Here is a 23,936-nt window from a genome sequence, read left to right as displayed (position 1 = left end):
AAAGCACCACAGCATCCCTGATACCGCGCAATGACGCTATCTATATGTTTGTATTGTCTACCCCTCCCCCTTTTTTTCACCATTAAAGGTACTCTAAGGCCTTTTCGCAACCCGAATTTTTTTCCAAGAATTAACCTACAAAATAAGGTCCTTTTCTCCTATTTTTTCAATGTTTTTATTCACTATAGTTACTAGGTCCTGAAGAAAGCCTACCTGACCCCTTAAGGGCAACTAATGGCTGAAACATGTCGACCTTTTTATGGACAATAGTAAGTGCAGACGCCCCCTAAATACAGCTTCCTACGCACGCCACATCCTTTTAACCAGGCTTTTACTCCAATATTCATTATAAATTCATTTTCAATGGACATATAAGCCTTTTTATTGAAACACCCCACTCATTAAAATCTCTAATCACTACTTCACTAACCAGTGGTTTACCTCCGGGTGGAGGAAGCATACAACTAAACCCGATGACGATGCTGTCATGTCGCTAAACAAAGGCGGAGAATCAAGACACACCGCCATTCGAGCCTTGGTACGTGAATGAGGGTTTTTTTATCGGAACCAAAAACAATTTGATTACAAAACCCTGGTTACTCAGGACAAGTGATCCTCCCCCCCCCCCCCCCAATTGATTTTTTGGTATGGACGTTATAGTCATTCTGTGGATCATACATAGGCGTGGGGTCATAAGTACCAAGTAGGTTAGGCTGCCCTCCCCATACGAAGAATGAAGTGACCATTCTGGAGAATGTTGAAGAGGAAAGGAGTGTGGAGGAGGTGGCGGTGAAGGAAGCAGAGGTAGTGGTGGTGGACAAGGAACTGGTCTAGTGCCTCTTGGCCTTGTGCTTTTCAGCTTTGGAGGTGGTGGAGGCTCCAAAGTGATCGCCTCCTCAAATGCGAGCTGTCTCTTTGAGGCAAGGTCTCTGTGAGTTTTAAGTGAGGCATGGTGGAGATTCTGTCTGCATGTGGGTGCATTTTAGTCAAGTGTCCAACTCGTTCTGGAAGCGCAGAAGAATTGATTGCTCTGAGTTGTTGGAGGCCATTGACGAAGGTCCCTTCGGCACTGAGTGGGCTTCCGGAGTTGACAGATGTTTGGATGTCAAAGCCTGTTTTCATGCTGGTGCTGGTGTTGGTTTTGATGCAGTTTTCGGTGCCAAGGGTGGTTTTGGCTTAGGCCTTGAGGGCATGTGGAGAATCTTCAGCTGATGGGCTGAGATGGGTTAGTGCCCAAAGAAGGGAGCATGGTCAGCTTCGAAATCTGTCATCAGTGCCGACTGTGGACCGAAGGCAGTGGAGGTCCAACTATCAGTACCGTGGGCGTGGGGCTTGAAGCCTGGCCCTCATCGACGGCCATGCTCACCTTTGCCACGAGCTGTTTTGAAGAAGAAGTACTCCCTGACAACCACTTCATCTGCTTCAATGGACTTGGGTCCTGCAGGCCCTCAACGGGGTTAGAGGTGAAGGTTTTCTCTGGGCTCTGCAACATTGGGGCTAGCATAACTGCTTAAGGACTGGTTTCTTCCTCCTCCTATGTCTCGATGTCCTGCTTCCCAAATATATGGGGGGGGGGGGGGGTCTTTCGACTCCAGCCTCTGCAACTTTAATGGGTCAACCAAGCTCATGTTGGCACTGAATTGTTTTCTTGAACTGAAAATTGAGGCAAGCCTCACATGTGGTGTCCTCCTCGGCAGAGAGCCAAAGGTTTCAGACTGATAGTACTCGGTCCAGGGGAGTACATTGTGGTCAACAAAGTTTACGGTGCGAGGAGCACAAACCCCAAAGAAGACCTGTGTTCCTGGCGGTGAGGCGGCAAAGAAATTGGCCTACCACGGTCAAAGAAACAGCTGGGCCATCACTGTATAAATGTTTCTGTTGTTACAGGAGTCGAGAAACAAAGGAAAGTGCAATGAGCGACGCGTACAGAGCCTCATCGGCACACATCTGATCCTGATGGTGGAAACAAACAATCTAACATGGAGTTGATGTCCAGGTGAACTGCCAGTTAAGGGAGGAGTCACTGTACTTGTGACTTGAAAGACATTGAGGAATAACAAGTTGCAAATGTCCTAACCCAACACTGATAGTAAGAGTATGCAGAGTATGTGAATCTACCTCAACACATGCTACAAACACATATTTGCGTATTAGTAATATAAGATCTGTCACGAAGCAACTGTGGTCAGTCTATCCCACAGGTTAAAAATCCTACAGCAAAGGAGGAAAGCAGATGTGGTGTTTGCTTGTGGGGTTGCACATGCTATTGGTGATTATAAATGCTTTAGATGTGTTATGTTCCATATTTGGCTATGTACCTGAGACCATGATCAACATTTTAGTGTAAACTTACCGTGGCATTTGGACTAGGACAGTGGAAAGCATTGGTTACTTTAAAAAAAGACCAATATGTGCAATGGCTATGTCTGTTATAAAATGTAAGGTCATGGAGTGGGCTGGAGGGCCAAAGATTGCTAGTGGGTTGTCAAATTATGAATGTGATCAATCAAAGTGGTAAAGCCAATCATTCTATTATATGGCGATAAGGCTAGGATGTGGTCATCACATTCTCAGATCTGCCAAAAGAAACACTTTTCACATTCAACAGCTGCACTTATTCTGAATACCATGCTTGACATTCCAATCGCACATGAGCTCCTTCCGCTGATGCATCCCAGCATCCCAAATTGAGGAGGTGAAAATAGCTTCATTGACTTTGTGACAATTCTTTTTAAATCAAACTCAATCTGGTTACTTATCCTATCACTGCATCAGCAACTTCATCATTTTGGTTCATCTCATTCAAGACATTAAACCCTAGCCATGAGAGACTCCTTGGGAACCAGTGGACTGCTCATTTTGGACACAGTGAACTTGATGCAGTCATATAGCACTTATCTGCTAAGACAGACCATGCCAGTGCTCCGATGACTTCACACTGCAGCCCATAAGGCACAAAATCAGAGATTAAGGAGTTCACTGTAAATCACAGAATTTATTTAGATTTCCTATAAGTATAACAAGAATACATAACGCTTAGTTTTCAAAAAGGTTAATGCAGCGAAATGAGCTGCAGTGGTGAGTGACAGAGCAAACATCATTTTCTCTATAAAAATAACCAGATATGTGAAGTACCAACTAATTGTCCAGTATCCCCATAGATATCCCCTTAGGTTTCATCCATAATAGTACACATGGATTTAAGGGGAGTGGGCTGGTTGGCAGCTTGCAATAGGTTAAGAGAGTGTTCCACCTGTAACTCACTGGTCCCAGCTTACCACCAGTCACTGACTCCAGGAGGCTGCTTGACTTCTTATATATAAGGAGTTGGTGGTCTCATTCCAGCCTTTATTCCCAAAAAGACACTAGCACATGTTGGACTAAGGAGCAAACACCTTAAATGGACTTGCATGGAAGGCAAATTATTGTGACAATTTTCAGAACATGGTGGGTATCCACTAGAGGAGGGTTTGCACTCCAGGAGATACTGCAGGTTTCACCTGATCAATGAAAAACTTTAACTAATATACCAACACACAAAGTAGAAGAACAAAACAGGGACACAAACAAATATTGAAATGCATTGTGGATGGATAAATACCTGATGTTGTCCCTAATTACAAACATAATCAATTTATTGACTGGTCATGGAGCTCATTAGAGTATATAAGGATCTCTGTGACACCCAGGCACCAGTTTTCCACTTGTTTGACAGAGATTTCCAGGTTTTGCAAGTGTACTTCTTTTATTTGTCACATTTCTTAGCTGATGGTCCTCTGGTGATGGCCCTGAAGCTCCTTCTAAAAAGAAAAAGTATCATATCACCCATGCTTCACCAACAGAATCTAAACCCACCCACTGAATCCAATTCAGACGTTGACCACACACATTGAGTAAACAATGTTAAGACTTTACCCACACACAGTCTATACACTGCTCACTCTCAGTAGATTTGGCGATCCTGTGGTGTGCGGCTGCATTTCATGGAGGGGTTCAATCCAAGGATAGCACAATCATGGCAATTTCCCATTATCATAAATGACCAACTTCTTTAGAAATCCCAAGACACAAACTCTGTTCCAAAACAGCAAAAGGCCTACTATGGTCAGTGATTAATGAGTGTCTCATGAGATACAGTGAGGGTTGTCTCTGAGGCTCTTCACCAGGAGACACCCAAACAAAAGGACATGTTTTCATTCAGTAAATGTGCGATTGACCGCCATACAAATCCCAGGGCGAGTGCAAATGACGTCAGAATTCAGAATTGATGAATGGTGAGAGCCTTCTCTGGATGATACAGAGTAACCATGTCAGGGGTTTCCCCATTGGATGGTACCACAAGAGAGCTAATTTGGTGGCTTAGTCAAGGGAACATCGAAGAGCTGTGCAAGGTCCAGCATTGCCTGGTGGATGTTATTGCCGAACCGGAAGGAGTCCTGTTGCAGGTGAAAAATAAATGGATATAATATGAACTTAATTTTTTAGCAAATACTGTTGGCTTAAAGTTAAACATTTCAGTGCACATCTCCAGAACTCTGAACAAAATCATTTAACCCATTCTTGTGTGTACCCAACCATCAAAGCCCAGCTTAAGAACTTAGCAGAAGCCACCCCATACTCAACGCAACCAAACCAGTCCCACAAAACTCCAGTATAATCCATTCTGCCAGGGCCAGCCATGTCAGCCTACATAAGACCGAAATATATCCCACTCCAATGTGCACACAGCCACCCGATTCTTCATAGGATGCGTATACAACCATTTTAGTGATCTAACCAGCTTACATACATACACAAGACGTCCATGAGATAATTCCTGAGTGCATACAGCCACCATTCGTGCACAACCCCTCAAAACGGCGTAGTAGAGCTTGCACATGACTGCTAAGCAATAAACAGGACTCCTCAATGGGTAAACAAGGCAACTGTGTTAAAGGGCACAGAGGTCTCTTTGGAAATCCCCCATCATGGATGGCCTTGAGCTCCACCTGAAGGTCAACTAAGGCGGGTCCATTAACTCTCCAGTGATGCATGAGTGTTCCACTAAGGTGTATCTCTCAAATGAAACTGGAGTTAACTACTTTTTCGACACCTTAGCAATGAAAAGATATACGTTGAATTAGGCCAAAGGTCAATTGGATCTAAGGGGTGAGTCATTGACTTTTGGCTTCTTTCAATTGTAGAGCACTGATGGAGCACATATGCCTGAAGTTTCCGTGCAAATGTCTGAATATGTAGGTTATAGCGGTCATCACGTGGTTTTCGCCCTGTCTGTATATAAAGTGGGGAAATCCTAATAATGCTGGAGGCACAATAATTTAACAACTGTAAAAAAGGCTGACATGGGTTTATTTTGAACCCCTCACTTTTATACACGTTGTATGACCCTTATTCTTGATTGAGATTCCTAAAGCAACAGTAATGTGCAATTATAAACTGCTGTTCTCAATGAGGAAGTACAAAGACAGAACAGACAATGTCATAATGTATTTAAAAATGAAGGCATCAAGACATTTATGGAGTGGGCCTTATAAGACACTGCATTGTTAGTGGAGCTTGAACGTGTTTTTGACGGTTAAAGATGATGCCCTGGTCATGGCCTGCAACATACCTCAGGCCTCATTTATGAGGCTGTGCGCCACTTTTACGCCGCCGGTGCGTCACTTTTTGTGACGCACCATATTTACAAAGTGACACATCTAGGTAGATGCGTCACTTTGTAAACCCCTGCGCCACATTATACCTGCACCAGGTATAATGTATGCAAGGGGGGCGTTTTGACGCAAGAAAGGGTCATGGAAGTGACGCAGTGAAATTTATAAGATTTCACTGCGCCTTTTCTTGGCCGCTAATGCGTCAAAATCTGACGCCTGCTTCATGGCAGGCGTAAGACTGACGCAGGCACTAACAACATGTGACTTGCCAATGTGAAAGTACACATTGCTGGAGTTGCGTCACTTTTGCGCCTACAGATACGTCAGAAATACTGACATATCTGTAACTCCTTGCGACATGATGCGTCATATTATAAATATGACGCATCAATCATGTCGCAATGAGTGCGCACTGAGAAGTGACGCATCACTGCTTTCACGCAGCGATGCGTCATTTCTCATAAATGAGGCTCCTCGTCTTTAAGAAACGCCAACTGCGAGTGGGCATTGCACACTGATAAAGGGCTACATGTGAAACCTTTGAAAAGATCAGACAGGGAAATTGCACCCTCAAAGCTAACAAACTCAATGGGGAATGGGCTTGTAGCAATCCTAAGTAGCAAAAAAACAAGAGTGTGGATCTACCAGCATAACACAGCCGAAGGAGTCCACTAAAATGTCTAGGATCCAACGATAAAGATGAGATGTCAATCAATATCAACTAATTAAAACACCACTCAGCATATCCATGATGCCGTTTTAGGTAAAAGGTTTAGACAAACCCCTGCATTACTATATCTGCTAAAAACCTCAGGAAGGAGAGTGAATCAGCAATGCTTTGATCCCTTTCTAAAAGTCAGCCCAGATATGCCCTAATCTCTAACGAACGTGTGCAAAAAAACAGTCAGCGAGTCCAGCCCAGAGCAGCAGGCCCCACTGCACTTATTTCAAAATCGACCTATTTACGGATCAGGAGGCAGAGAACTGTGACTAAGCTTTCCTGTTTTACCCCTCCGCCCTTTTCATTTTTGGCATTTCCGCCAAACTGATTTATTGTTGGAACATAAAGAGCAGAATTGATGGAGCTCCTGGATGCAAGGGCACAGCAGAATTTACTCAATACTACACAATTTAGCATCCACTGGAATGCTTTGCACGTGCCTGTTGATTAAGTCTGACATTCAGCCACAAAGGTGCTGAAACACTAACAACTGACATAAGGAATTTGCAATGCTTCTATGCTAAAATGATATTTCCTCATTTAAGATGAAAATGCTGAAATAATAATTTGTTCCTTTGATTGAAAGAGCTCTGTCACAAACTGGTCTTCGTAGAGGACATTGCACATGACCTTATGACACTGTTCACTGCATAGATTTCCTTAAAGTTATCCTTTTTGTCCAAGGAATACCTAGATTGGCAGCAATATGATTTGCAGCTAATCCTCTGGAGCAGCCTCTAGTAGCCGAGAAGCGGTTCGGATGGGCAGCACTGTAGAGGAAGATATTTTGAGTGGCACCCTGGCTCTGGCCTGGTGCTCTGTGCAGTACTGTTCACGTAGACTCTGGAGTCTATCTCAACAAGAGGGAGCTCCTGAAATGCTATAAAACTCTATACACCAGGTCTGCTGGCACTGACTGATGCTGGGTGACTTGCTTGGCACTCGCCTTAAGCCTAGTTCCTAGTGGGTTCTGGATTCTATCTAAAGGTGTAGATGGAAAAGCAGGTCTAGAATGGCTTTTCCTTTGGGCGAGCATGACAACAGACCGGTGAGAATCCTCTTACATGTTGTCTTTAGGTGCGCATTACTTCCCTGTGAGTCTATCCCTTTTCAGGTATAGGCAGCCCTTGCAAGACGTTATTATGCGCATCAAGTCCAAGCAGTCTCTTTCCACACGTAGGGAACTTGCAGTGTAAAAAAATCCTTATCTGAACTGGTCCTACAACATTCAAGACTGTGAAACATCTGTTTGTCCTAAGGACCTGCCTCCACATCAGAGCCTGCTCCATGCTTCGTGAATCCAGCAAGAGGCTAAAGACGTGGCTCTTCGACTAACTCAACTATCCCCCACCAGAGGACCTTCACACCTGCTCCAGTGCCTGGATACCCTTCTGGTCATAAGTCAAGCTACACAAACCCACATGACATAACATATCTAGGGGCATATAATCAATACAATTTTCACCGTTTTAGCAGCAGAAAACTGCCGCTAAAACGGCGATAATGGGCTTGATAATATACTCTATGGAATTCCAATTGAAGCCCATCTTAGATGTCCTTCACATTTAACCTGGAACCAGTAGTGAGCATAATGTGCTTGGGCACAGAGATAATATAATTCAAAGTTGGGAATATCGAATTCCACCTGGAAGTAAGGTTGTGCGAGTGTGTCCCATTGTAAACGCGGTTGTTTGGCGCCCCTCACTAGTCTGATCAGCTGCGAATGAAGTGATGAGAAAAAAAAACTGCCTGGGTCATATGGGATGTGTAAAAACAAACATAAGAACTTGGGGAGGACCACCATCTTAGTAAGGGAAATGCGTCCTGCCATAGTGAGGAGGAGCGCATTCCATCTAGTTATGAAGCTAGTAACATGTTCTAGTGTTCGCCTGTAGTTAATCCTCATCAATTCTTCGCGATCTGTGGTGACATGTTTCCCTAGATATTTTACTTCAGTTGAGCACCATTCAATAGGAAAATCAGTGTCAAATGGTGTCAAAGAAGCAGTGAGTAGAAAAAGTTGGGCTTTTGGACCAGTTGATGTGGATGCCAGAGAGACCGCCAAACCTAACGAATTCACGAAGAAGCGGGTTAAAATTTGGTAAAGAGGTAATCCCATTCTACAGAGTCAAAGGCCTTTGTGGCGTCTAGGAAAACAGCCACTAGTGCCAGTTGTGGGTCAACATTTTGTAAAATATCAAAAAGCGTGCAGAGATTGTGTGAAGTCGCCTTACCAGGGATAAACCCGGCCTGGTCGGCAAGACTAATTTCTCCATCAGGAGAGTGAGACAGTTGGCCAACACCTTGGCAAGAACTTTTACGTCTGTATTGATGAGGGAGAGGGGATGATAGGAATCGCATCGGTCTGAAGGTTTGCCGGGCTTCAGGAGCGAGGTAATAAGTGCCTCTCTCATTGAATCTAGAAGGACTGTAACTCCAGAGCCTCCATGTAAACTTCTTTCAACACTGGAAGTAATTGATCGAGGTACGTTTTTATAAAAGTCTATGGGGAGCCCATCTGAGCCCGGAGCTTTACCTGATTTAATCTGCATAATAGCTGCTCGGAGCTCATCATTTTCGAATGGTGCTGCTAAGAATTCCCACTGATTATCCCCTAGCCAGGCTAACGCAATATCCTCGAGATAATGAGAGAGATCAGGGGGTTTAGTCCTACGAGAACTGTATAAGTCTGTGTAGAAGTCAGTGAACGTGTGCAAGATCACAAGTCTATCGATTTGGCGTACCCCAGCACCATCCACCACATCTAGGAGGTAATTAGAAAAACAGGGCTGTCGAATTTCAGTCGCCAATGCCCTACTGGGCCTTTCACCATCCCCATAGCGACGGGCAGTGTCGTTTTTGCCCCAGAATCTAGCTTCGAGCTCGGCTGTGGCGGTATACTCAGTAAGCTTATCACGGAGTGAGGCTCTCTGGGCACCCGATGCACTGTATGCCAGACCCTTTTCTAAATGCCGCAACTCACTTTCAAGTTGTCGCAAGTTTCGCTGAATATCTCGGAGGACTCAGAAGCCTTTCGACATGCACGAGCCACGAATTATGAATTTAAATGCCTCCCAGATCGTGCCCACGTGTGTGACCGAACCTTTATTTCTGCTAAAAAAAATCTTCAATCTCTGTCTTGAAGAAGATATCCAAAAGCGCCTCCGGCATAAGCCTCCAGCACCATGGAGTGTCGATTAGGTTAGGGGGTGCGATTGTCATGCATACTGGGGTGTGATCTGAGTAGGTCCTGGCCATATGTTCTGCCGAGATGATGCAAGGATCAACCCTGCGAGAACAAATTCAGTAATCTAGCCGCGACCAGGAAGAGTGTGCTGTTGTGTAATAAGTACCTTCTCTCTCATTCGGGTATATATGACGCCACACATCTATTAGCCCATGGTCTGGAAGTAACCGAGAAAGTGTGTCCTGGGTTTTAGTGTAACAATGTGGGAGAGGATTGGACCTATAGGCTGAGGGGCATAGGGTAGTGTTAAAATCCACTTCCCAGATGACATGAGTAGATCCCACCTTAAGAATTTGCCCCCAGAGAGTGGTGAAATAATCGGGATTATCAGTGTTTGCTCCGTAGCAGCAGACAAGTGTAATCGAACGCGTGCCCAGAGTACCCCAAAGCATGCAGCTCCTGCCTGAAGTTGTTCCAGAGAGTGCAGCCTAAAATGAAGGGTGTGTTCCTTTTAACTAAGATCAAAGTGCCTCGTGAGTATGTGGAAGAGAAGGTCGGATGCCCATTTGCTCCCAAAACCAATAGGGCGGCGGGGGTCGGTGTATGTCTCCTGATGCATTGCAACATGTATTTGATGCCTATCAAGGTATGTGAGGATTTGCCTACGCTTGCGTTCCATGCGAGGAATTTTATACGTAACGGTTCAGCATGGGGAGGCATTCCGATAGAAGGAGCTTGCTATAAGAGATGCCCTAGTGAACAGAAAGTGCGTGAATATTTCGACGTGTGCTGGCATGTCTATCTGCTGATAAATCACATGAATAACAGTATAATTCAACAATCCCCAAACCCCACCACCCACAACAGCACCCCAATCGTGCCGGAAATGTGCTGCCCACCCAAAAAAAAAAACACTCCCACCCACAGCAGCACCCTAATTGTGGTGGTACAGCATTGCCCACCCAGACCCCCCACATAACCTTGAATATCGTGGCACTTGTGTTCCATGATATTCTTCCACCAATAACTGCTGAGCAGTCTCCCAGTGGTACGAAGATGGAGCGGGGGAGAGAAAGGGAGGGTGCTTGGCAAAGTCCAGAACAAAACCTACTACTTGCAAAAGACCTATCAGTAAGCCACACATAGTATATATAGCATGATACACTTATCTGTCCATGACGAACCACAGACACCTGAAACCGCCTCAAAAGATTACATTGTTCCTCTCAACAGGTGCAGCAAAGACAGCCCCACATCATAGGGACCACGACACAGCAGGCAACCTGAAGAATGTGTAGGTTCACAAATGAGTTCCAAAGCGTTAACGCCCACTTGAGAGTCAGCTCGTTGCAGGGGATGGAGATCTGGAAGCATGGTCACTGGGATATCGACATGTGATCTTCGCTTGATGGTCTTGAGGAAGTGCTCAACTTGTGGATTTGAGAAGAGGGTGTGTTTGCCTTGATAAGTGACCCACAAGCATGCCGGGTAAATGAGGGCATATTCGATTTGCGCTTTCTGTAGTTTTTGCTTGACCTGAAGGAATTTGTAACGTGTTTCCTGAACTGCTACAGTGAAATTCGGAAAAAATGGTGCACTTGGTATTCTCAAATTGCAGGGACTAAGTTTCTCGATACAGTTTGAGTGCGGTATCGCAGTCCCGGTAGTTCAGGAGACAGGCCACAATAGAACGAGTAGTACTGCCTGGTGGAGGACGGAGACCCAAGGAGCGATGTGCCCGTTCCACAATGAGTTGTGATGTAAATGTATGTAAATGTATTGCGACTTATATAGCGCACGTATCACCCGAAGGCATCAAGGCGCTTGCCTTGGGAACCCGTCCTGGCTTTTCCCTGTGAGATAACCCCTACTGGGTATCCCCAGGGTGAAAGCCAAGCATCCCGCAGCGGGTGGGCCGCCATAGTGGAGATTAAGCAACTATTGCCCAGAGCTGCAGCGTGGGACCCCATGATTAGAATAGGCACCGAGGCGAGAATTATCGAGTCCGTGGACATTTTATGGGCTCAGGACCCTGCCGCGTCGGGAATTGAACCCTGGTCCCGGGCCAGACCTCTGCATCAGGGTCTGCCGCTCTAATCAGTGAGCCACACTCCTCCACCTAGGATGATGAGACGGCCTCCTCACCAAAGGTACCCTTCAGGAGGCGCTCAATAAAGTCTTCCATGCGACCCGTGTTGGTGCTCTCCGGTATTCCTATGGCTTGGATATTATTACAAAAAGAACAATTAATGGACAGAATGCAGAACAATGTCATACATTCACCCCAGTACAGAGAGCTGGCCTAAATCCATCGCTTTTTTGCTCACCATGCCATTCCAGTTTGGACTCAGCCATATGCAAATCAGTCTTGACCCTGCGCCCAATGGGAACAGTCGAGCCTGAACTGCCAAGCCAGGTCCTCCCTGGGCTGGAAACAAGCATCCTAGGACCGGTTTAGGGCTTTCAGCCCACATCAGCCAGGATAGCTGGACTCCGGTGGCACGGAGAGCACAGGACCCACGTCTGGGCATACCCGTCCCACTCGGGATGACAAATGCAAAAAGAACAATTGATGGACAGAATGCAGAACAATGTCATACATTCACCTCAGGACAGAGATCTGGGCCCAAGTCCATCGTTTTTTTGCTCATCATGCCATTCCAGTTTGGACCCAGCCATATGCAAATCAGTCTTGATCCTGCGCCCAATGGGAACAATCCAGCAAGAACTGCGAAGCCAGGACCTCCCTGGACTGGAAACAAGCATCCTAGGACCGGTTTCGGGCCTCATCAGCCTGAAATGCGCCGTTTGGCCTCTTTGATTTGCTCGTCATGCTTATCCCCTTTCTGGACCAGAAAGTCCAGTCATGGTGTCCATTTTCCCAGAGAGATCCGCAAGGCTCATGACTGGATTGTTCAGATTCCTCAGAGTTAGAACGTGTAGCAGCCGTTTTTGTCTCGAAGATGAGCTTAGGTTGGCGGCCAGCTGGCTTCCCCATTGTCGCAAAAGCAAAGAACTGTAGATGCAGGAGGATTGACACTAGCAGTAGGCACACACAAACCACCTGTGTGACTAGCAAGTAGGGAGCTGACAAGTCGTCTGTTGTGGTAGTGCCCTTTCTAGGAGTGGAAAGTGCTATGCTACAGAAGGAATTATTGCTTCCTGCATCAGTAGTCTCCAGTATGGCCATGGAAAGGAGCGGAGATCAACCTGCGGACCAGCGAGCCGTGTGATAGGAGGATGGTAGGCCTCAGGTGCCTAATAACAGTCCATTGCAGGGAGCACCAAGGCGTAAGGCGGAGGGATTGGCAGCGCAGAGTGCTTGGAGGTAGGCCCACCGTGCTGCAGTATTGACAGCCTAGGGAAGTGGAGTAGGCATCTCTACTCAATGTGCTAAGGCCTATACGCCTAGGAATCTGTGCAGCAGCCAATACTTCGAAGGAGCATTCCAGTGATTCCTGCTGGCGTGAAGCGAGATGTTCACCAACCTGCACTTGGTAAGTCATTCAAGGAGCCAGAGAGCAATGGGTAATGTGGCAGCTACCCGTAATCACATAGATTATGGGAGAGGAGGAAGAGAAAGCACCAAATGCAACAGTCTGCAGGAGTAATATGTGTGTGGGTCTAAGCGGGAGACTTGCCGCCGCGCCACAACGCGCAGAAAGAGTCTCCAAGATACAGCGCCCGCCGCGACTGGCGAAAAGTGTTGGCAGGTGGTGGATAATAGCAACACTGCACCGAGTGGTTTAAGCAAGGCCTTTCTGAGCCCGCCAAGGTGACAGAGCAACTTGCGTACATAGGGATGAATTTATGAGGAGCGTAGGTCCGGAGGGAGCAAAAGGTTATTGAGGATCCATGGTTGACGAGGGGTATACGGTAGGGGCTCATCAGGGCCAACCGCCGTACACTGGTTCCAGCGCCCTCACCGCGAAGAAGTCCAGGCCGGGGAACAAGGTTGGCGGCCAATTACCCCGCGCCCGCCGAGTGTAAAGTGGAGGTTTCTCGTGAAATAGGAATAATCAGGAGACGTTGTTGAAGTCGTCAGGTAAGTTTATTACCATAATCCAAGGCACACCACAGGAGCACGTCCGCACACAGCAACCTCCAACTGTAGAAGTCGCAGACTCACAGTTGAGGAGTGTCACGAGAGATGCATCTCTTGAAAGAAAACACTCTTCAAGAGATGCGCGTGAAAGAACACACAACATAATAACATAGTGCACGTGAACTATAAATAGAATACTTACAATATTCTATGAACTCTACATCTTCTCCCTTCTCACAAAATAAAGAAGTAGAAAGAAAACTTAACTAAAAGAAATGAAACTTAACCTAAATAATAATCTTTAAAGCGAGTGGGAAAAGAGCAGTTCCTATGAGTTCTAGATGTACCATCAGAAACATGAGAAGAGGTGGATGAACAAGTAGTTTCATCATTTTCAAAATTATTAGGAAAAGGAAGAGAAACTTCAAGTGTAGGTGAAACTTCCTCATTTGAAACTTGGGTAACTTGAGAAAGAGAAGTGGTATCATTAGAAGTTGGAGATTCCAACTGTGGAAAGTCAAGGAAAGAAAAAGAATGATTTCCATTCTCACTTTTGGTTCTGAGAATGCTCTTGGCTTGTTCAGAGGTTAACTTAACAAGTGAACGTTTGTTACGCCACCCTCTCTTATCTAAAAACAAAGAACCTTTTGAAACTTTAAGTACCTGGGTAGGAAGTGAAAACTTAGATAGGCCTTTCTTAACTCTATCCATAGTTTTAAACATGACCCAATCACCTACTGTAAACATTTCAGGGTTAGAAATAACTTTGGCATTAAAATTCCGTCTTTGTACAGCTTGTTGTTTCTCAACATTACCCTTAAGGATTAATTTGTCAGAACAGGCTAGACATTCAGTATTTTCTGAAATCAAATTTTTGATCCAGGAGGGACAAACAGTACCATGTGGGTTCCTTTTTTTAAGTAATCTGAACGGTGATATGCCTGTGGTGGAGTGTGGGGTAATTAAGTATGCCCAAACTTTTTCTTTTAGGAAAACCTCAACGTTTATTTTACAAGAATAAGCGGTCTGAATGCCCTCTTTTAAAAACCGGTTCATGCGCTCAATCAAACCATTTGACGCAGGGAATAAAGGGCTACTTTCAAGTGTTTGATATCAAACTTCTTCAAGAATTCTTCCATAGTGTTAGAGCAAAAATGTGAACCATTGTCACTGACAATTTCCTTGGGGGGACCTTCCATTCTAAAAATCCTTTCTAAAAATCTCATGGCTGAAATAGAATCTGGGTTGGTACAAAAATCAAAATCAAACCACTTGGAGTAATAGTCAATAACAGAGATTATGTATCGTTGAGATTGAGGAAGAATCTCAAAGGGTCCGGAAAAATCAATGGCTAACTTGACCCAAGGGTCATCAGGAATGGGGACATTATGTAATGATATCTTTTGTAGTTTCCAATGTTTGTCTGATGCTAAGCAAGTGCTGCAGGTATCAATCCATTCATTGACATTTCTTTCCATGGCGGGCCACCAGAAATGTTCCTTTAATTTGCGTGAGGTCCCGCCTACACCTAAATGACCCTGATGTGCTGTAAAAAATAACTTTTTACGTAAAACTAAAGGTGGAACACATTGATCGCCCCTAAAAATGATTCCATTAATGATTGTCAAATCTTCAGAAATCTGTGCAAATGACTTTAAAGAGGCAGGAAGAGAACGAATTCTGGGCCAGCCTGAAATTATTAGATTCTTCACTGCTACAAGAGTTTCATCTTCAGCATAACATTTGAACCAATCTTCCTCGGAAATAGAGAGAGGGGAGAAAACTAAATCCTCCAAGGAAGCAACAACACATTCAATTTCATCTCCAAGTACAACATCATTATTTTCCAAAGGTAATCTAGAAAGAGCATCAGCTCTCATATTTCTGCCTCCAGCAATGTGGTGAATGCTGAAATTGAAGTCATGCAATTTGGAAAGTATTCTCACTAACCTCGAAGAGGCTTTACCAGTGCCGTTTCCATTTAATAGATGTATTAAAGGTTTATGATCAGTGTATAACAAAAAATGAGAACCCCAAATGTAGGTTTTAAATTTTTCTACAGCCCAGACACAACCCAGGGCCTCTTTTTCAATGGTGCTGTAATTGTATTCGGCACTGCTGAGTGACTTTGACGCGAAACCAATGGTATGTTCCACAGAACCTTTCCATTGACAAAGAACAGCGCCAAGGCCTTTCTGACTTGCGTCTACGTAAATGCCACATTTAAGACCTGGTGTAAAGGATGATAGAGCTGGAGAATTTATAATAACTTTCTTAATGTTATTGAACGCCAAATCTGCCTCATCATTCCACAAAAATGCGACATCTTTTTTAATTAAAATTCTAAGAGGTTGAACCAATTGAGAGTAATTCATGACAAATTTTGAATAATATTCGGTGAGACCAAGAAATGATCTCAAAGCATCCTTGTTGTTTGGAATAGGTACATTTTGAATGGCCTGAGTGAGGGAAAGTTTGGGTTTGATACCCGTGGTGGAAATGGAATAACCCAAGTAGTCTAATTCTTCTACAAAAAAATTGCACTTTTTTTTTACTAAGTGTGATCCCAACATCTCTGAAGCGAGATAATACAATACGTAAATCCTTATTATGTTCATTAACATTCTTTGAGTGAATTAAAACATCATCTTGATATGCTTGTACACCCTTAATATTACATAACACGCTGTCCATAAATTTTTGAAAAACACTTGCGGCACTTGCCAACCCAAAAGGGAGTCTCAGATATTTAAAGGTCCCAAAAGGAGTAATAAATGTGGTGAGTTCAGATGAACATTTGGTCAGAGGAATTTGGTGGTATGCATTTCTTAAATCTAAGAGTGTAAACAATTTGGAATCAGCAATTCCGGTGAGAAGCTCTTGAATTCTAGGTAAGGGATAACAGTTGATTAAGATATTTTGATTTAATGATCGAAGGTCGGCACACAAACGAATGCTAGAATCTTTTTTTTTAACGACCACGATCGGACTGACCCATAATGATGAATCAACAGCTTCAATTATTTTCTCATCTACCATCTTCAATAGTACCTCTTTTAAATCATCTCTCACACTGAGAGGAACATTCCTCAATTTGTGAATTACAGGAATAGCATTGGGTTTGAGGCGAATGCGATGTTCGTAGCTCTTGATCATGCCAACAGAATCATTAAAGACTTCTGGGAAATCTGAAATGATTTTGTTAACTATTCCTAAATCAATGAGATTAACAAAGGAAACATCACATTGTTCATTTATCTGAACAGGACAATCAGATCCAGGGACAAGTTTGAGACCCATTTTTGCAAGATCTTGCCACCCAACAATGCATTTTCCATCAGTTGCAACATAAACCTTTGTATAGATACATCTGCCTAAACAAGTTACACTAGTAATGAAAAAACCCCACATTTCTATGCTTTTTCCTGCATATGCTTTTGGTATGATATCCAACGGTTCAAGAGTAATTCTGGAAGACCAGTGAGTATTGAACAACAACTCAGATATAATAGTAACGGGGGCACCCGAATCTGCCATCATGTCAATTGTTAAATGATCAATAATTACCTGGCAAGTTGGATCTTTTACATGTCCCGAACCATTGGAATCAACCATATAAATAGAAACCGAATGAATAGAAAGTATTTCTTTTTCAATTAAATTTCTATTAGGAGTAACAATTTCAACAGTATTAATGGTAGTATTTTTAATTTCAGAGTCAATGAATTGAACATCAGAGTTTTCACCTGTAAAGCAAGAAATGTTATTAATTTGAGAACCTTTTCTGTTGCGACAAACAGATTGGAAATGTCCAATTTTTTGACAAAAGGTGCACTTTTTTCCTTGGGCTGGACAAATCGGGATGTTACTCAAGTGTGTTTTAGAACCACAACGAAAACAATAGGTATTTGTTCTCCTTTGAAATGGCTTTTGAAAAGGTTTATTTCTAGCATAAACAGCATTAATATTTAAATCAGGTTGAGGAAATGAAGTAGCTTCAGTAATGCATTTAGAAGATACAATCGATCTTTCGATGCCCTTAGCTATTTCTAAAACTTCAGATAAAGAAGGGTCTCTGCAACTCAATATTCTCTCTTGAATGTTAGCAGCCCTACATGCCAAGAACAGATGCATACTGGTAAGTAGCATATTCAGTTCGAGGCATGTGGGCTGCTAAATTCATATCTTAGCATAGAATACATAGCAGTCCCTCCATTAGCGGCGGTTGCCCGTGCCAGCTGCAGAAACCTGAAAAAGTGTCTTGAGAACAGCCTGTCCCACAGCAGCTTGCTGCTTGGAATGCACATCAACACAGTAGTGTTTTGTAAAGGTATGTGGTGTAACCCACGTGGCTGCCCTGCAAATGTCCTCTAAAGGAATGTTCCCTAGGAAAGCCATGGATGCCCCCAATTTGCGTGTGGAATGCGCTTTTGGGGGTATCGTTAACGTGCGCTTGGCCTTGTGATAACAGATTTGGATGCACTTAACAATCCACCTGGCTATTCCTGCTTTGGAAATAGGGTTGCCTTTGTGTTGTGGTGAGAAGGCAACAAAAAGTTGTTTTGTCTTCCTAAAGTGTTGTGTTCTGTCTATGTAGTACATTAACGCCCTCCGTACGTCTAACGTATGGAGCATTCTTTCCGCTACCGTTTGTGGGTTTTGGAAGAATGCCGGCAAGTCAATAGTCTGGTTGAGATGAAACTGTGACACCACCTTTGGAAGGAATTTGGGGTTAGTACGTAGCACTACCCTATTTGGATGAATCTGAATGAATGGCTCTTGGATTGTGAGCGCTTGTAGCTCACTAACACGCCTCAGTGACGTAATAGCAATTAGGAAAGCCACTTTCCATGTTAGGAACTGGAGTTCACACGAGTGCAGTGGCTCAAATGGTGGTCCCATCAGTCTGGTGAGGACCACATTGAGGTTCCACACCGGAGCTGGCGGTGTTCTTGGGGGAATGACTCGTTTCAGGCCTTCAAGGAAAGCTTTAATAGCAGGCACCCTGAAAACAGAGAGATGCTGCCTATTTTGAAGATAAGCTGCGATGGCGGATAGATGTATCCGAATAGAAGTGAACGCTAGATTGCACTTGTAAAGATGAAGCAGATAGCAAATGATGTTAGGGATAGATGCATCTAGCGGGTTGATGTCATTGGCTGTACAGTAAATGACAAAACGCTTCCATTTTGCAGCATAGCATGCTCTGGTAGTTGGCTTCCTTGCCTCCTTGATGATGTTCATGCATTCTGGAGGTAGGTTAAGGTATCCAAACTCTAGGACTTCAGGAGCCAGATCGCCAGGTTGAGCTGTTGCGGATCTGGATGCTGAATTTCTCCATGGTTCTGCGTCAAGAGTCTGGGCGTGAGGCGCAGTCTTTGATGCGGCACCACTGAGAGTTCGAGGAACGTGGTGTACCATGCTTGGCGCGCCCACGTTGGAGCAACCAGGATGAGAGTCATCGCGTGCTGCCTTAGCTTTCTTGCCACCAGCGGTATCAGAGGGGCTGGCGGAAAAGCGTACGCAAATTTGCCTGACCAGTTCATCCATATCGCATTCCCCTGCGACTGTGGGTGAGGGAACCTGGCGGCAAAGTGTTGGCATTTTGCGTTTTCTTTTGTTGCAAACAGGTCTATCTCCGGATGACCCCACCGCTGGAAGTACGGGAGGAGTACTGACAGATGTAACTCCCACTCGTGCATTTGATGGCTGTATCTGCTGAGCAGATCCGCCATCTGATTGTCCTTGCCCGGGAGGTGTTCTGCCATGAGGAAGATGTTCCTCTGAAAGGCCCACCGCCACATGCCCTGAGCCAGATGAGACAGCTGTGGCGAGTGGGTGCCCCCCTGTTTTTGAATGTAGTACATCGCGGTCATGTTGTCCGTCCGGACTAACACTACCTTGTTGCACAGATGTACAATGAAGGACTTGAGCGCCATGAAGATTGCCATCAGTTCCAGATAGTTGATGTGCATCTTCTGTTGCTGCGTCGTCCATAGTCCCTGCACGGTGTAAGTGAGCAAATGAGCTCCCCATCCCTGGAGAGATGCGTCCGTCGTCAGGATAATCTGTGGCACTGGCTCCTGGAACAGTCGGCCCTTGCAAAGGTTGTGTGGAGTCCACCAATGCAGAGAGTGGTATGCCCGACTGGTAACCAACACTAGGTCTGTTAATTGTCCTTGAGCCTGTGTCCACTGATTTGCTAAGCACTCCTGGAGCGGGCACATATGTAACCGTGCGTGAGGGACTATGAAGATGCAGGAGGCCATCATGCCTATCAACTGCATGAACACTCTCGCTGGAAGTGAGTGTTGTGGTTTGAACTTTTGGATTAGAGACCGCATGCTGTCTATCCTGACTTGGTTTGAGTGAGCCATGGCCGTCAGGGTATTGATCGTCGCGCCCAGAAACTGCCGGACATGTGCCGGCTGAAGATGCGACTTTGGGTAGTTCAACGAGAAGCCCAGATCGTGAAGGAGGTGAATGGTAGTCGACATGTCCGCGGCGCACTGTTGTTCCGACTTGGCTTGAACGAGCCAGTCGTCTAGGTAGGGGTAGACATGGATGTTCTGCCTCCTGAGGTGCGCCGCCACTGTCGCCAGACACTTGGTAAATACTCTTGGGGCTGTGGTCACTCCGAAGGGTAGGAACTTGAACTGATAATGTTTGCCTTGGATAGTGAATCTGAGGTATTTCCTGTGGGACGGGTGTAGTGGAATGTGGAAATAAGCATCCTTGAGGTCTAAGGTTGCTAAGAAGTCCCCTTGGTTCAACAAGGGAAGAATCTGTTGTAGTGTAAGCATATGGAAATGTTCTGACAGTATATACAGGTTGAGGGGACGCAGATCCAGAATGGGTCTGAGAGATCCGTCCTTCTTTGGAATAAGGAAGTACAGGGAATATACCCCTGTGCCCTCCTCCTCCACCGGCACGAGCTCGATAGCGCCTTTTTGCAGCATCACCACTACTTCCTGCTGCAATAAGTGCAAATGCTCTGCGGACATAGGCCGTTGCCTTGGTGGAATGTTGGGTGGAGTGGACTTTAACTCTAGACAATAACCGTACTGGACAAGTTGTCGCACCCACCTGTCTGTGGTGATGTTTCTCCAGACGGGCAGGAACTGCTGTAGCCTCCCCCCGACAGGTGTTAAGTGGTCGGGGGGCAGTGACAGAGAGTCACTGTTTGCTTGGGGTAGAGGAGCGGGAGTTGTTGTTTCCTCTGCCACGTCCTCTGGTGCTGTTTCCTCGGTAACCCCCCTTGTTCTGTTTGGGGTACGAGGATTGTGCTCCACCTCTAGAGAATTGTGATTGTTGACCCATCTGTCCTCTGGTGACTCCACGCGCACCTGAGCGACGAAAATTGTTGCCACGAAACTGTTGTGATTGTAGGGCCCCCATAGACTTAGCAGTTTCGGTGTCTTTCTTTATTTTTTCTAGGGTGGTGTCAACATCTGGACCAAACAGTCTATCAGGATTGACTGGCTGATTAAGTATGGTTGTTTGAATGTCAGGTTTAAACCCCGATATGCGGAGCCACGCCTGCCGTCTCAGAATGACGCTAGTGTTAATGGCCCTAGCGGCCGTGTCCGCGGCATCAAGTGCACACTTTATGGCTGCGTTGGAGATCAGTTTTCCCTCCTCTATAAGCAGTTTGGTAGCCTCTTGAAACTGCGGAGGCAGGTGTTGTACAACTTGCTCTAGGGTGTCGTAATGCGCCCTATCGTAACGTGCCAAGAGTGCCTGTGTATTTGCAATACGCCAAAAATTGGCAGCCTGTGCAGCTACTCTTTTGCCTCCTGCCTCTAGCACTTTGGACTCCTTATCCGGGGGAGGAGCTTCACCCGTTGTTTGGGAGTTGGCCCTTTTGCGGGCATTTGCGACCACCAGGGAGTCAAGCGGCAACTGTCCCCGAATGTATGCAGGGTCTGCAGGTGCTGGTCTGTACTTTTTTTCGATACGTGGATTGACCACTCTCGCCCTGGTAGGTTCTTTAAAGATGTCCGCAGCATGTTTGAGGACCCCTTTGAGCATAGGCAGTGTCTTTACTGTCCTTTCAGAGACTGAAAAAGTGTCAAATAAAAAGTCTTCTTCTACTGGGTCAGCATGCATGTCCACATCATGATTAGCAGCTGCCCTCTCAATGAGTGCATGAAAACCTGCAGAATCTTCTGTTGGGGAGGCACGAACACTGAAAGGCTGTGGGTCAGGCTGTGGGTCTTGCCCCACATCCTGGGTGCTTTGGTCACCAATGTCATCATATGAATCCGGCTGTGCATCTGGTTCATTGATGGGGAAAGTGTATTGGTCATCCTCATCATATCCCTCACCCTCAGAGTGTTCTGGGGAAGGAGTTGGGCTCCTTCTTGGAGGAGGCTGGATAGGTTCCATGAGGCCTGAAGCGTCCTGAGGAAGCCTTTTCTTTTTTAGGGGGATGACATAGGAGTCCACTGGCTGTGAAGTGATTCTCCTCTTGTAAAGGGTCAATTTGCCCGTGTCTGCGTCGATAAAACGCTCAGAATCCTCTTCTGAGTCGAGTACCCGACTTGAAAACGCCCCTGCCGTCGAAGAATCCGACTTCTTCGGCGCCGATTTTGTTGAAAAGGCCTTCGGCGCCTCCTTTGGCGGCAGAAGGAAGAGAAGTTTATTCGCAGGCTTCACCGGAGTGTCCATCGGCTTCTGTGGCGATGGCATCGGAGCCGACGTTGCAGAGGCCTTCTCCCTGATTCTTTGTAGTGAAGCGTCGACGAGGGACGCGTCACTTACAGTGGCCTTTGGCGTCGACGAGGAGGACTTGACCTTGCCCTCGGATCCGACGTCCTGTTGCCCCTTCTGAGTCTTTGACGATGATGCCGCAGCCGCCGACCCAGAGTCCTTGGACCGATGCGCAGATGTACCAGCCTTCGATCCGTGTGTCTTTTTCGGCTCCGTCTCCACCACGCGTCCGACTAACGGAGTCCCAGTCGGAACCGGAGCCGTTTCGCTGGCTGTTGCGGGCTTTGACGGCGCCGCAGCGGTCGACCCGTGCCGACCACCCTTCTTAGAGGATCCCTCCTCTGTCGTCGATTTTGACACTGTGGAATCGACAGACTTCTTCGACTTCTGTGGCCCGGAGGTCGACGGAGTCGATGAAGCAGCGGGTTTGGTCGTTTTCGTTGGTACGGCCGCCATTTTAGGTGTGCTCGAATCCATAAGTTTCGATTTCGGGTCGGCCATTTTAGGTGTAGTCGATACCGTAGGTTTCGGTTTCGCTTTCGATAAGGCCTGCCCAGCAAGTTTGTCCGTGGCCGGGCCGGAAGGCGGGGCCGTGGCTTGCGGTACGGGGTCTAGGGTAAGGCCGACAGGCGATCCCGTGACCCGATCTCGATCTTCGTAACCTTCGGGGCATAGCTCGTCCCCCGAGCTATCTTCCGCGGCCCCATAAACCTCTTCGACGTCCCCTACCTCTTCGACGTATTCAAGGCCTTGACCCCCGACTCCGTCGTCGTGTTCCGGATCTGCCTCGACCTCCGTCTCGGGCGGGGAGATTTGAAGATGATGGCTCTGGTCCTCGTCTTCTTGGTCGCCGAAGATGTTTTCTGGATCTGGGGCCGCTTGTCTGGCTTCAAGGCGCACCGCGCGCCGAATCTTGAGTGTTTTCTTGGACCTGAACTTTGCACAGGCCCTGCAGTTGCCGTCGTCATGGTCTGGCGAAAGGCATTTGTTACAGACCGGGTGCAGGTCTATATGTGGGTATTTGGACCCACAGAGCGGACAGAGCTGAAACGGACTCCGCTCCATGCTGTAAAGTCGCAGTCGTGTCGCGATGAGAAGGCCCCGATGTCCGAAGAGTGTAAGCACTCCGCTGATTCCGACTCAAGAGACGGAAGAACTCGAGACCGCACGCAAACAATACCGACGCAAAGAATACAAGGCCTTTTGGCCGTTTAAAGTTAGTTTTTCTCGGTTCCGACAGAGAGACGTCGAGACCGCATCCGAACCCAATGGCGGAAAAAAACAATCTGGGGATGGAGCCGATGCCCATGCGCACTGTAGTCCAGGGGAGGAGCCACCTATCTCAGGATACTTCGAAGACTCTGGAGAAGAGTGGAGAAGAGTCTTGCCGGTGGCAGTGGCAGGCTCTATCCGCTCGCGCTCTGTTGCTCTGTTGTGCCACACTGTTTGAACGCTGATCTCTAGCGTCTTATCTCTGTTTAGCGACTAAGGCTAATTTGTAAAACACTGCTTGCTGAATTTCAGTTCACATTCCACTTATTTTATGTTTAGCGACTAAGGCTAATTTTAAAATTACTGTGTGCTGAATTTTTATTTGTGTGTCTTACCTGCTTGCCG

The 23,936-nt window shown here is 46.0% G+C and overlaps 1 protein-coding gene across 5 annotated transcripts in view; it reads right to left on the bottom strand.

Moving 5' to 3' along the window:
* Positions 1 to 2,975: 2,975 nt before the first annotated feature.
* Positions 2,976 to 23,936, bottom strand: part of CPT1B (carnitine palmitoyltransferase 1B) — a 300,240-nt gene continuing 279,279 nt past the window's right edge. For 4 of the 5 annotated variants that reach the window (XM_078677942.1, XM_078677941.1, XM_078677943.1 and 1 more), the window contains one exon: positions 2,976 to 4,436. In XM_078677942.1, the coding sequence (XP_078534068.1) occupies positions 4,347 to 4,436 (90 nt within the window). In that variant the 3' untranslated portion in view covers positions 2,976 to 4,346. Of the gene's footprint in view, positions 4,437 to 13,597; positions 13,665 to 23,936 lie in introns of those variants that run through there. The other variant, XR_013607878.1, reaches the window with a different exon arrangement.

The sequence above is a fragment of the Lissotriton helveticus genome, chromosome 1_1 (genome assembly GCF_964261635.1).
Source record: "Lissotriton helveticus chromosome 1_1, aLisHel1.1, whole genome shotgun sequence".
In the NCBI taxonomy this organism is placed as follows: domain Eukaryota; kingdom Metazoa; phylum Chordata; class Amphibia; order Caudata; family Salamandridae; genus Lissotriton; species Lissotriton helveticus.
This window is presented reverse-complemented; position numbering and strand designations above follow the sequence as displayed.